At 44.6% G+C, this 14383-nt stretch overlaps 1 protein-coding gene across 8 annotated transcripts in view; it reads right to left on the bottom strand.

Annotated features, from left to right (window-relative positions):
* Positions 1–14383, bottom strand: part of Pml (PML nuclear body scaffold) — a 62885-nt gene that overhangs the window by 47799 nt on the left and 703 nt on the right. For 7 of the 8 annotated variants that reach the window (XM_045160959.1, XM_045160954.1, XM_045160957.1 and 4 more), the window contains exon 2: positions 10395–10861. In XM_045160959.1, coding sequence (XP_045016894.1) covers positions 10395–10861 — 467 coding nt within the window. The remainder of the gene's footprint in view (positions 1–10394; positions 10862–14383) is intronic. The other variant, XM_045160953.1, reaches the window with a different exon arrangement.

The following is a 14383-nucleotide window of genomic DNA, read 5'->3' as shown; positions in this document are numbered from 1 at the left end:
GTCAGCCTGGGCTAGAGTGAGACCCTACCTCAAAAAACAAAAACAACAACAAATGTGTGCATTGGGCTGGAGAGATGGCTCACTGATGAAGGTGCTTGCTTGCAAAGCCTAACAACCAAAGTTCAACTCTCCACTGCCCACATAAAGCCAGATGTACAAAGCAGCACATGCATCTGGAGTTCACTTGCAGCGGTAGGAGGCCCTAGTGTACCCATTCTCCCCTCCTCACTGTAAATAACAAATAAAAAAAATTTGTTTAAGTGTGTATAAAATGAGGTTGGGAGATGGCTCCGTGGGAAAAGTGCTGGCCATGCAAGCGTGATTATCCGAGTTGGGATCTGAGGATGGCGGGGGAGCATGCCTGTAATCCCAGCGCTTGGAAGGTGGAGACAGGGAATTTCTAGGGTTCACTGGCTAACTAGTCTAAAACGAAAATGGTGACTTCTAGCTGGGCTCAGCACGAGACTCTGTTTCAAAGAATAAGGTAGAGAGTGACTGAGGAAGACACAACACCAACCTCTGGCCTCCACATACATGTGCGCGCATATCCACACACGTGTGTTTCCCCCCCCCACACACACAAAAGAAACACGCCCCACACATACAAAAATTGCTTAAGCCGGGCGTGGTGGCACACGCCTTTAATCCCAGCACTCAGGAGCCAGAGGTAGGAGGATCGCCGTGAGTTCAAGGCCACCCTGAGACTACAGAGTGAATTCCAGGTCAGCCTGGGCTAGAGTGAGACCCTGCCTTGAAAAACAGAAAAAAAAAAAAAAAAACCAAAGAAAAAAAAATTGCTTAAGATCACCATTGTGTAGCATCACTTATATATATATATTATATGGCGGTTCTAACCATGGTTACTCATAATGACATTGGCTAAGTTCCCCTGTCATAATATTGTCATATTACTAATCTTAAAACACTTAATACTAGTGGTAACAAAGTACAAAAAAGATGAGAAGGAAGAAAAGGAAGCCAAAAGAGGAGGCAAAAGAGACGAAAACATCACTGAAATGAACAGAAATTTTTAGATTAATGGAGCATGCTGGATTTCAGAATAATATTTTTTGGTTTGGTTTTTTTGAGGCAGGGTCTCACTCTAGCCCAGAATGACCTGGAGCTTACACTGTAGCCCAAGGCTAGCCTTGAATTCACCTACAGAATAATTTGATACAACATAGTTAACATCAAGAAATCATGGTTAATTGATACATTTCAAGAATGGACAGCTAGAGACATTGCTTAGTGGTCAAGGCACTTGCCCAAAGCCTAAAGACCCAAGTTCAATGACCCAGGACCCACGTAAGCCAGATGCACAAGGTGGCGCCATGCGTCTGGACTTTGTTTGTAGCGTCTGGAGGCCCTAGTGCGTGCTCTGCCTCTCTAAAATAAATAAATATTTGTTAAAAAGACTAAGGGCTGGAGAAATGGCTTAGCAGTTAAGGCATTTGTCTGTGAAGCCTAAGGACCCTTGTTTAACTTTCCAGATCCCATGTAAGCCAGATGTATCAAGGTGAGGCAAGCACAAGGTTGCACATGCCCACTAGGTAGTGCATGAGCATCTGGAGTTTGACTTCAGTGGCTGAGGACCTAGAAGCCAATTCTCTCTTTCTGTCTCTCTCTTGCTCTCTCTAAAATAAAATAAATTTCAAAAAAGGAGTGAAAATATCTTTAGGCATCAAGACAGAGAAAGAAAATCCATTCACCCTCAGCCTTCTGCTCATGAGCAGCTGATGAAGGGAGAAGATGAAGCAATTTAATGACATTCCTAGAGTTTGACCAGGAATATTGTACCTACCCAAGATGTTCAAATATAAGAGCAATCACCAATGACAATGTCAAAACCAAGACACTCAAGGAAACCAGAACACAGAAGTCCTTGAATAAAAGTGTTCACTGACAACATCCCTTTAGTAGGTTCCCTTCAATCAAAAAATTCAAAACAAAAATGCAGCATATTCAGAGTGTGGCTCCATGGCAGAACACTTGCCTTAGGATCCATCCCCAGTAGTGGCAAAAACAAAACAAAAACCAACCCATGGGGCTGGAGAGATTGTTTAGTGGTTAAGTGCTTGCCTGTGAAGCCTAAGGACCCTGGTTTGAGGCTTGATTCCCTAGGACCCACGTTATCCAGATGCACAAGGGGGTGCATGCGTCTGGAGTTCATATGCAGTGGTTGGAGTCTCTGGTGTGCCCATTCTCTCTCTCTCTCTCTGACTCTTTCTCCCTCTGTCACTCTCATCTAAATAAATAAGAATGAACAATTTTAAAAAAGCAACTCATAAAACAAACAAACAAAACCAACAGCTTCATGCGATTTTGGAAGAACGATGCTAAGGACCTGTGCTGAACATTATAGCCTTGTGGAACATCAGCCTGAACAGCAATCCCAATAATTCCACTGATTCCCAATAAGACGCGGTTTACTAAGAACTGCACGGTGGATGTGAGGAGGGATGGGAACAGGCAGGCCCGAGAAAGGGGGATGGCAGCAAGACACCAAGGCTGTGACCTTCAGGTCAATTCTCACTGGGAGGTCACGAGGACAAGGCAGGTGAGGCTCTCCAAGTTTGGACCCTTGAAACCTGGTTCATCAGCCTGTCCCCAACCCTACATGGACCATCAGCATCTCCAAAGTCCCTCCTTCAGCGACAGCCCAGCCCTTTCCTGTTTTGCCACTGGCTTGGTTTCTGCTTGGTCTCTGCCTTGAACCCTGTAAGGGGTGTCTGGCTGCCTTTCAATGTGTGTGTCTTGTGTGTGTGTGATGTATGAAGGTGTAAGTGTCTCAGGCACATGCACACACACCAGAGGAGGCAATGCTCTCTGTCTTCTTCTATGGTCCTAAGTATTGTTTCCTTGAGAGGGAATCTCTCACTGAACCTGGAGCTGTTGGCTTCCTCTGCCCCTGCCGTAAGAATGGCTGACCAATGAGCCCCGAGATTATCCTGTCTCCACTTCCCCATGGGCCTGGGGTTACAGGCACGTGTGGCCACATCTGGCTTTTGTTTTTTTCCCCCCTCGAGGTAGGGATTTGCTCTAGTCCAGGCTGACCTGAAACTCACTATGTTGTCTCAGGATGGCCTTGAACTCATGACAGTCCTCCTACCTCTGCTTCCCAAGTGCTGGGAGTAAAGGCGTGTGCCACCATGCCTGGCTTTTTTTTTTTTTTTTTTTTTGTGGTGCATACCCTGTGCTATAGCCATTGAAGGCATTTAATGGTTTAGAATTATCTTGTTTTTTTAAAATATTTTATTTATTTATTTGAGAGAGAGAAAGAGAGAGAAGTAGAGTGGAAGAGAGAGAGAGAGGGAATTGGCACTCCAGGGCCTCAGCCACTACAACCGAACTCCAGACGCTTGCGCCACCTAGTGGCATGTGCGACCCTGTGCTTGCCTCACCTTTGTGCATCTGGCTAACATGGGATCTGGAGAGTAGAACATGGGTCCTTAGGCTTTGCAGGCAAGTGCCTTAACCACTTAGCCATCCCTCCAGCCCTGACTACAGGTTTTGATGGCCCTGGATTCATTCCCTCACCTCCACCTACCACACTTTAGGATCTGACAAGTGGACACAGAGAAATCTGGAATGAAATCATTCATGGGTGAAAGACCCTCCTAAGTGGTACCTGTGGGTCCTGCAGGCTCTGGCAGTATGGGACCTGGTCTCCCCAACTCCTCCCCTCTGTCTTCTTGTGGATCCCAGTCCCCTAACAAGACTCTCTTTTCCCTTCTCTAGATTCTTTCTGAATATATCTTACATAAGGTGGTAAATTCCATCAAAAATCTTCGTGGAGAGCTGGGCGCACGCCTTTAGTCACAGAACTTGGGAGGCAGAGGTAGGAGGATCGCCATGAGTTCAAGGCCACCCTGAGATTACATAGTGAATGCCAGGTCAGCCTGAGCTAGAGTGAGACACTGTACAGTATAGTCAATGGCCATTCAAATCACAAGTGTGTGCAGGAAAAAGAAGTAAGCTGAGTGTGTTTAATGTTCTGGAAATTGCAGGATAAAATCCTAACTCTTCTCAACCCCTCTGTGTCTAACTACAGCTAACCTTTCCCGTCCTTGGGGAAACCATATGTCACAACGCCCAAGATGGTTAGGCTCACCAGCGCCCCCGTCTGGCGCACGTAGCTCTTCTCCGAGGGGCCGTTCTCCTCCTTACAGGGCTAAGTAAGCATGAGACTTGTAAATTGCCTCCCTGCCTTTGTTCCTGCCTTTCTCCTTCCTGCTGCCCCGCAACAGTAGCCTGCGCACACACTGGATGTCAGGGGACACTGGCCCTTACAATGAGGTGGGATTATTTACTAGTTATAGCCATTTGGGGATCTGGGGATAGGCCTGAGCTTCACTGTGAAGAAGAGAGGAGTACATATCTGCCATATATACTTACTGGCTCTACTCTCAGCACTGGACAACCTCCTTGTCAATGTTTTCTTTTTAATATTTTATTTATTTATTTGAGAGAGAGACAGAGACAAAGAGGCAGACAGAGAGAGAAAGAGAGAATGGGTGCACCAGGGCCTCCAGCTACTGCAAACGGACTGCAGATATATATATGCCACCTTGTGCGTCTGGTTTACATGGGTACTGGAGAATTGAACCTGGGTACTTAGGCTTGGCAGACAAGTGCCTTATCTGCTAAACCATCTTTCCGGCCCCAATCTTTATTTTAAAAAATCTTATTTATTTATTCATTTGACAGAGAAAGAAGGAGAGAAACAGAGAGAGAGAGAGAATGGGGGTGCCAGGGCCTCCAGCCACTGCAAACAAACTCCAGACGCGTGCACCCCCTCATGCATCTGGCTAACGTGGGTACTGAGGAAATGAACTCAGGTCCTTTGGCTTTGCAGGCAAATGCCTTAACCACTAAGCCATCCCTCCAGCCCCCAATCTTTTTTTTTTAATTTTTTTTGTTTATTTTTATTTATTTATTTGACAATGACAGAGAAAGAGGCAGAGAGAGAGAGAGAGAGAGAGAGAGAGAGAGAGAGAGAGGGGAGAGTGGGCACGCCAGGGCTTTTAGCCACTGCAAACGAACTCCAGACGCGTGTGCCCCCTTGTGCATCTGGCTAACGTGGGACCTGGGGAACCGAGCCTTGAACTGGGGTTCTTAGGCTTCACAGGCAAGCGCCTAACCGCTAAGCCATCTCTCCAGCCCCCCAATCTTTTTTTTTTAAAAAAATTGTATATTTATTTATTTATAAGGGGAGATATAGAGATAGATAGAGAGAGAGAGAGAGAGAGAGAGAGAGAGACAGAGAGAATAGGCACACCAGAGCCTTCAGCCACTGCAAATGGACTCCAGATGCATGCACCACTTTGTGCATCTGAATTATGGGGCTCTTCCTTAAATGAGGTGGAAGGTGAGGACAGACACCGGAAAGTTGTCCACTGATCTCCACATGCACACACAAACTCACACACATGAACATGTACGTACACACCAAAAAGTCCATGGTTATGACTAACAAATTATACTATGATTATGAAGCTTAATAATTATTTAACTTAATTTATTTATTTACAACAGAAAGAGAGAGAGAATGAGTGTGCCAGGGCCTCCAGCCCCACCCCTACAAACAAACTCCAGATGCATGTCCCATCTTGTGCATCTGACTTATGTGGGTTCTGGAGAATTGAACCTGGGTCCTTTGGCTTGGCAGGCAAGCACCTTAACTGCTAAACCATCTCTCCAGCCCCTTAATAATTGCTTAAGAAAGGAAGTTTAAAATAGAAAAGGCATAAAAATTTGGAAACAACCCGGAACTAAAAGTTCCCATCCACTAAATCTCAAAGTAGTAGGAGAGGAAAGAAAGAAAAACATGCTAGGGCAGGAGAGATGGCTCCGCAGTGAAAGGCGCTTGCTTGCAAAGCCCGATGGCCTGGACTTGATTCCCTAGTGCCCATGTAAAGCCAGAGGCACAAGGTGGTGCATACATCTGCAGTAAGTCTATAGCGGCAGGAGGTCCTGATGCGCCCATTCTCATTCTCTCTCTCTCCCTCCCTCCCAAATAAATAAATATTAAAAAAGGAAAGTATGGGGCTGGAGAGATGGCTTAGCAGTTAAGGTGCTTGCCTGTAAAGCCTAAGGACTCAGGTTCAATTCCCCAGGACCCCATGTAAGCCAGATGCACAAGGTAGCGCATGTGTCTGGAGTTCATGTGCAGTGCCATTGTTTCCTGCAGGTCCTGGGCCATGAAACAATGCTAAAAAAAAAAAAAGTGGCAACATGTGTAAGTACTAGAAAGAAAAGGCCCCGCAATTCTCATGTGGTATAATTATTTATCCAGAAAATCCAAATAAATCAACTGAAGACTTACTAAAATTAATGAGTCCAATGAAATGACTGAATATGGCCTAAGAGATGGATCAGCACTTAAGGCATTTGCCTGCAAAGGCCTAAGAACCCATGTTTGACTCTTCAGATCCCTTATTAGCCAGACACACAGGTGACGCAAGTGCACAAGGTTGTATATGCACACAAGGTGGTGCACACATCTGGAGTTCAATTATGGTGGCTGGAGGCCCTGGTGCACCACCAATTATTTCTCTCTTTCTCCCCTCTCCCTCTCCCTCTCATTAAAAAAAAAGGGAGGGGGGCTGGAGAGATGGCTTAGCGATTAAGTGCTTGCCTGTGAAGCCCAGTTGGAGGCTCGATTCCTCAGTACCCATGTAAGCCAGATGCACAAGCTGGCGCACGCATCTGGAGTTCTTTTGCAGTGACTGGAGGCCCTGATGTGTCCATTGTCTCTCTCTCTCTCTCTCTTTTTCTCTCTCTCTGCCTCTTTCTGTCTCTGTCTCTCAAATAAATAAATAAAAATTTAAAAATTAAAAGAAAAAAGGCCAATCTGTTGGACTTGCCTTAAAAAAAATTGACTGGTCTTAGCCCTTGTTTCAGAACTCCTGTTAATTCTGTGCCTAGCCTTCTACGGGTAACCCATTCTACTTGCTGTTTTATTTGAATCTGACATCACCAGTGTATCATTTACTTGTGTAAGAAACAACTTCACTTCATGGGTTGGGGAAATGGCTTAGTGGTTAAGGCATTTGCCTGCAAAGCCTAAGGACCCCGGTTGGATTCCCCAGGTCCCATGTAAGCCAGATGCACAAGGGGGCACGCATCTGGAGTTCATTTGCAGTGTCTGGGGACCCTGGCGTGCCTATTCCCAATCTCTCTGTCAAATAAATAAATAAAAGTAAAATGTTTATTAAAAAAATTGACTGAATATAACATTAATGCATATAAATTAAGAACACTGGTGAAAACTAATGGTAACATTAGAAATTATAACATAAACAGACTTCATTCACAATATTATTGAATACTACCTATTTATAAATTAAAGACCTTTCTGAATAAAACGATGAAACCTAAGAGACAATCAGAGATCTGGGGATGTGGCTCAGTGGTGGTGCTTGCCTATCATGTATAACAGAGCCTCTGGTTCAATTCCCAGTACCCAAAATAACAAACAAACAACAATGACTATAGATTAGTCCAATTTAACGCAATTTCAATGAAATCCCAATGAATATGTGAAGGGTTAATGACTCTCCCTGAAAACTAGAGGGAACTAAAGAGTTAATAACTATCCCTAAGACTAAAAGGCCTTGAAGGAACTGAAGCCATCTAGGACACTCTTTCTTAGACAATTCTTGCTGAAAAAGAGCAAGGCCACTGGTAGCTGCAAGTTCCTTATCTACCGCACCAGGTCCAGTATGGTTTTCTTAGCAGCTTCCTTGTAAACTTGAACCTCAGCAGACCCTCGCTGTAATAAGCAGTCTCTCTGTCTGTTGTGATCAAGCCGGGTGCTTTCCTCTGCTTTTCACTTTCACTTTCCTTACAATATGGAAGTTTTAAAACTAGACATTGGAAGAGCAAAAGGCAAAATTAGTTTTGAGAAAAGCATGGGAAAACCTGAATACAAATCAATACCACAGCAAAAATAGCCAGGTTATTGGCACAGAACAAATATACTCGTGATCACGTGGCACTTAAGTGTGTCAGGAAAAGGCCATTTCAGATCAATGGGCACAGTGTGGGACTATCCCATAAACATGGCAAAGAATGAGCTAACCAGATAGAGAGAACAGAGTACAGACGCTTATCTTATACATAAACACAAATTCCATATGAACTAAAGACTGAAGTATAAAAACAAAACCACAAAATTGTTTTAATTTTTTATTTATTTCTGTGGTAGGGATTGACCCCCCCCCAAGAGCTTCCCACATGCTAGGCAAATGCTGTACCACTGAGCTTCACTCCCACTTTACAAGCCAGGTAATTACTGAAATAAATTCAAAGAGATTATTTTTAACATTAACATGAGATTTTCCTCTGGGATACATTACAGCCAGATAGCATAAAAAAAAAGAGATTGATGGGTATGACTGCATAAAGCTATGGAGTTATTTTAAACATGACATCACATACCAAGTGAAATGATAAAATTTGCACTATAACAGGCTCTTACAAAGGAACCAAGTCCTCATAGTTGACAAGAACACAAGAAGTTCACGTAGGAACACAGGCACAAAGAAACACCAGGATCTTAGAGCCACTCAACCTTAACAAGCAAAGGAATGCAAATTAAAACAATAACAAGTGGTTGAAGAAATAGGGAGAGGGGCTGGAGAGATGGCTTAGCGGTTAAGCGCTTGCCCGTGAAGCCTAAGGACCCCGGTTCGAGGCTCGGTTCCCCAGGTCCCACGTTAGCCAAATGCACAAGGGGGCGCACGCGTCTGGAGTTCGTTTGCAGAGGCTGGAAGCCCTGGCACGCCCATTCTCTCTCTCTCCCTCTATCTGTCTTTCTCCCTGTGTCTGTCGCTCTCAAATAAATAAATTTAAAAAAAATTAAAAAAAAAAAAAAAGAAATAGGGAGAGAAGAGGACAGCTCATTGTGGCACTAGAGGCAGGAACAGTCCACCTGGAGTTCCGCAGGTCTGTAAGGTAGCCAGTAAGGCACAACTTCCTATTGCATGTCAATCCCCCCAAAATCACCACAGGATGAACCATTCCTAATCTATTTCTGTGTGGTCAAACATTCACTTACTGTGCTAACTTACTGGTCAGAAGAGTAAAAAGAAGACCCGATGTGGCTACCTACACCCTCATATAGATTCACAGGGAAACATTTGAAACTAGCCACAGTGGCTACTTACAGATGAGAAGGAGGGTCATGTGGTGAAATTTAGATAGGTGGGAATGAAATGGAGACAGTTCTCTCTTTTACTTGGTATACATTTTATAAGCCATAAATACTCCATCTTAAAAATGGAATTAAATTCTGCCATCTAATAAAAAAAAAAAAGAATTATAAGCGAACTTTGTTTTGATTTTCTTTCTCTACAGACATTCCCAGATAGCACTGACTGGCCTTAGAATTTCGAGTTTTTAGACAATCACCACCTATCTGGAGCTGATGTTAGAACCTGGCCCTACTGAGATTCCTAGCCAGTGTTTAGAGAAAATTCCACCCTAACACTTCTAAGGAAGGGGGCGTTGGGGGGGGGGGTAGAGAGGTGGCTCAGCAGAAAGTACTGGCTTGCTAAGTCTTCAGACCTGGGTTCAATTTCTCAGTACCCAGGTAAAGCCAGGTAAGAGACCCTGTTGCAACACACACACACACACACACACACACACACACACACACACACACCATGTGTGCAAATAAATATTTTTTTAAAAAAAAATACTTCTATGGATGGAGAGATAGCTCAGTAGGTAAGGTGCTTGCCTGAAAAACCTAATGACCCAGGTTCAATTCTCCAGTATCCATGTAAAGCCAGATGCACAAAGTGGTGCATGCATCTGGAGTTCATTTGCAGTGGCCATTCTCTGCCAATCTCTGTCTGTCTCTTTCTATTTGCAAATATAGATATACATATATATATATGTATTTTTTTAAAGTCTTCTACAGGGCAGTTTGGTAACTTACACAAAAATGTGATTGTTTTCATACCATTTCACGTGCACTAGCACTTGGGAAATTTTTGTTCTAAAGAAATAACTGGGAAGGGGCCGGGGAGATGACTCAGCAGTTAAAGGGGCTTGTTTGCAAAGCTTACCCGCCTGAGTTCAATTTCCCAGCCGCCCACATAAAGCCAGATGGGTCTGCAGTAGCGAAGAGATCCTGGCGCACCCATGCACCCATACACACACGTACAAATCAACACATAACAGTAAGTAAATAAATGAAAAATACAGGGTCAAGGGGCAAGGACGACTCTGCTACATTATTTATTTCAGGGGGAAAATACTACCATCCCCTTCCCCACCACGTCGCACATGAGTAAAACTAGACTGAGGTCATCACTCCTACAGATGCACCTTTGCACCCTTCTGGTCCTTGGGATGCACCACCCCACCCTGGGCTGCCCACTCACCTAATCTGTGCAGGGGAGCGATGGTTGGAGTTGGAGCAGAAGATGTTGTTTGACTTGCGGGTACCGTCTAGGAATTCGCGTACGGACTGGCTGCGGAGCTCGGCCACGGGCCGGGCCTCGTGCTTCAGGAACCACTGGTGCGCCTCGAAGCATTTGACGCACAGGAGCTGCTCGCATTCGAAACACCAGAAGTCCGCCCGCTCCTTGCAGCGGGTGCAGAGGGCCCGCTGGTCCACCATCTGCCGGTACACCGACAGGCGGCGCTGCAGGCTCTCGAAGAACACGTTATCCAAGGCCTGCGCATCACCGTCCGGAGACCGAGGCGCCTGGCAGATGGGACACTGCAGGCTGGGCGCCTCCAGGCATCCGGAACACAGCGTGTGCAGGCAAGGCAGCAGCTTGGGGCACTTGGCTTGCGTCTGGCAGCCCTGGCAGCGCAGAAACTGGAACTCCTCCTCCATAGCCTGCTGGGGAGCCACAGAAGGGAGGTGTGAGGGTCTGCAGACAGCGCAGGGGTCCTGTCCCTCCACGGGCAGGCCGCCCTTCCCTGCAACTGGAGGCTGGGGTGAGACCTCACATTCTATTCCAGGCAGTCGATAGTAGATCATGCAAAGCCCCAAGTTTATCAGCTTGACCATTTATTTAGGCCTCGTGGCTCACACCACACAATTTGGAAGGTAAATATATGAATACCAACTTCATGTAAAGTGCTTAAAACAACAGGGGTCCTCAAAAAATTAAACATAAAACTACCATATGACCCAGTTTTATGTGTGTGTGTGTGTGTGTGTGTGTGTGTGTGTGTATATATGTATATATATATATGCATATGTATATATATATGTACATATATATATATATATATATATATATATATATATGAAAAAAATGAAGACAGGATTCAAACAGATAATGTCCATAGCAGCATTGGCCACGGGACTCAGAATAACCCAAGTGTCCACCAACAGATGAACGGATAAACAAAAGGGGGTCTGGATATGTAATGGAATATTACTAGGCTTTTAAAAGAAATGAACTTCTTAAACCTGTAACAATATGGATGAACCTTGAAGGCATTATGCTAAATGAAATACGTCTGACACAAAAGAAGAAATAATGGATGGGGGCTGGAGAGATGGCTTAGTGGTTATGGCGCTTGCCTGCAAAGCCAAAGGACCCAGGTTCAACTCCCCAGGACCCATGTAAGCCAGATGCACAAGGTGGCACATGCGTCTGGAATTCGTTTGCAGCAGCTGGAGGCTCTGATTCACCCATTCTCTCTCTCTCTCTCTCTCTCTCTCTGCCTCTTTTTATCTCTCAAAAAATTTTAATATTAAAAAAAGGGAGGCTGGGCGTGGTGGCACACACCTTTAATCCCAGCACTCAGGAGGCAAAGGGAGGAGGATCACCATGAGTTCGAGGCCACCCTGAGACTCCATAGTGAATTCCAGGTCAGTCTGGGCTAGAGTGAGACCCTACCTCGAAAAACAAAAAAAAAAAAAAAAAAAAAAAAAGGGAGGGATGGCTTAGCGGTTAAGGCATTTGCCTGCAAAGCCAAAGGACCCAGGTTCGATTCCCCAGGACCCACATTAGCCAGATGCACAAGGTGGCACATGCACCTGGAGTTTGTTTGCAGTGGCTGGAGGCCCTGGCACACCCATTCTCCCTCTCTCCCTCTTTCTCTCTGCCACATATATATATATTTAAATGTTATATAAAAAAGGAAATACTGTATCATCCCATGTACATGAAATATTCAGAACATGAAAACAGAAAATAGATTAGTGGCTGATAGAGAACATAGAACTGTTGCTTAAAGAGTACAGAACTTATGGGGTGGTAAAAAAAAAGTTCTGGAGGGATTAGATAACAAGAGCAACGACAAAAACTGAGTGTGCAGACTTCCCCAGACACACGAGAGAACACTACAATACTCCAGCCACCTGCTGCTTCCTGCGAAAGGAAGGTTTAAGACTCAGAGACCACAGGAAGAGGCCAAACACAACAGTGTCTGCTCAGAGGCCAGGTAGGGTCCTAAGTGAGAACATCTTTCCATCAGAAACCAAAGAAAATGAAGGCCCCTTTCTACTAGAAGGTTAGAACTAACAGCCACCATGGTGCAGCTCTCAAAGGCAATTCAAGAGCAACTGAATTCCTTGTTGTATCATCTATCCCAGAAGAATCAACTTGCCAAAATGAGCAGCATTGCCCCACAGGTTGTAAGAGTTCGGTTTTAGGGCTGGAGAGATGGCTTAGTGGTTAAGGTGCTTGCCTGCAAAGCCTGAAGACCCATGTTTGATTCCCTAGTACCCACGTAAGCCAGATGCACAAGGTGGCACATGCATCTGGAGTTCGTCTGCAGTGGCTAGAGGCCCTGGCGTGCCCATTCTCTCTCTCTTTCTCTCTGCCTTTCAAATAAATAAATAAAATATTTTATTTTTTTTAAAAAAGAGTTAGGTTTTAGAGTTTAAGTTCATTGACCGTTCAAGGGCTTGACAGCAAAGAATCTTCAGTTAACAGTCCACCTTGGGTGGGCATATGTATAGGTTGGCCTCAGGGAAACACCAGATCTTGTCAAATATGGAGTCACAAGTCAGTATTCAGTAACTTTCAGAAATACTAAGAAATACTCATTAATCTTCTTTCTTCAAGACTTTACTCTGCCATCACTCCGTAGTGTGCAAAACCGTCATACCATCTTCCACGTTCTAGCAACCGGGCTCGAGAGGCAGGGAAGGCGGGCAGGGAAAATTTGTCTTGTTTTCTCTCTTTTCTTATTTATTTATTTATGTATTATTTTAGTTTTTCAAGGTAGTATCTCACTGCAGCCCAAGCTGACCTGGAATTCATTCTGTAGTCTCAGGGTGGTCTCCAACTAACAACAATCCTCCTATCTTTATCTCTCCAGAGCTGGGACTAAAGGCATGTGCCACCACACCTGGCGTATCTTGCGTTTGTTCTGCCTGAAAGATACTGATAAATAAATTTCATGTGGAAAAAAAAAAAGCTCTGGAAATAGTGGTGAGAATAATACAGTGGATATAGGTAGAAATGGGTAAGTGGTCATTTTTATGCTGTGTGTTTTACCACGACAACAGAAAAAAGAAATGCCTCCCAAAGATGCTCAATGCAGAGCCTAGCACATAAAAAGTGCTCATGCCCAGTGTGGTGATGCACACCATGAATCCCAGCACCCAGGAGGCAGAAATAGAAGGATGGCTGTGAGTTCAAGACCAGCCTGGGACTACACAGTGAGTTCCAGGTCAGTAAGACCCTACCTTGGGAAAAAAAAAAGTACTGGAGGGATGGCTTAGCAGTTAAGGCACTAATAGGCAAAGCCAAAGAACCCAGGTTCAATTCCCTAGGACCCATGAAAGCCAGATGCACAAGGTGGTGTATGCTTCTGGAGTTCGTTTGCAGTGGCAGAAGGCCCTGGCGTGCTCATTCTCTCTCTATCTCTTTCTCTCTCTCTCTAATAAATAAATAATTTTCAAAGTGCTCATAAACATCAGTAGCATTATTAAGTAGCATTATTTTCAATTATAAAGTGCTAACAATAACGGTTACAGCAGTATGAGGTCGCTTGCGGTTTCACAAAGGGGATAAACAGGCCTGGGGGGATACAGAAGAGGGGTCTCGTGTAGTTTCTCTAGGGATGAGTAACCATTGTTCATTGAGAAGGCGAGGGCAAAACTTCCAGGAGAACTTAGAAAATGCCCATGGAGTGAGGAATGGCCAGAAAGTGTGCCTAAGTGAATGACAGAACTTCCTTAAGAGAAACCACATGACCTAAAGTAAGGCCTTAGCTAAGACACCTCAGCACTCTGGGCCTCAGGTCTCCACTTCCAATCTGGAAATGTGGGGTTTTGTTGTTGGTTGGTTTGTTATTATTTTATTTTATTTTATTTTATTTTTTTTTTGAGACAGAGCCTCACTATGTAACCTTGATGGCCCTTGAACTCTCTTTGTAGACCAGGCTGGCTTCAAAC

This window comes from Jaculus jaculus, chromosome 10 (assembly GCF_020740685.1).
Source record: "Jaculus jaculus isolate mJacJac1 chromosome 10, mJacJac1.mat.Y.cur, whole genome shotgun sequence".
NCBI classification, from domain to species: Eukaryota; Metazoa; Chordata; class Mammalia; order Rodentia; family Dipodidae; genus Jaculus; species Jaculus jaculus.
This window is presented reverse-complemented; position numbering and strand designations above follow the sequence as displayed.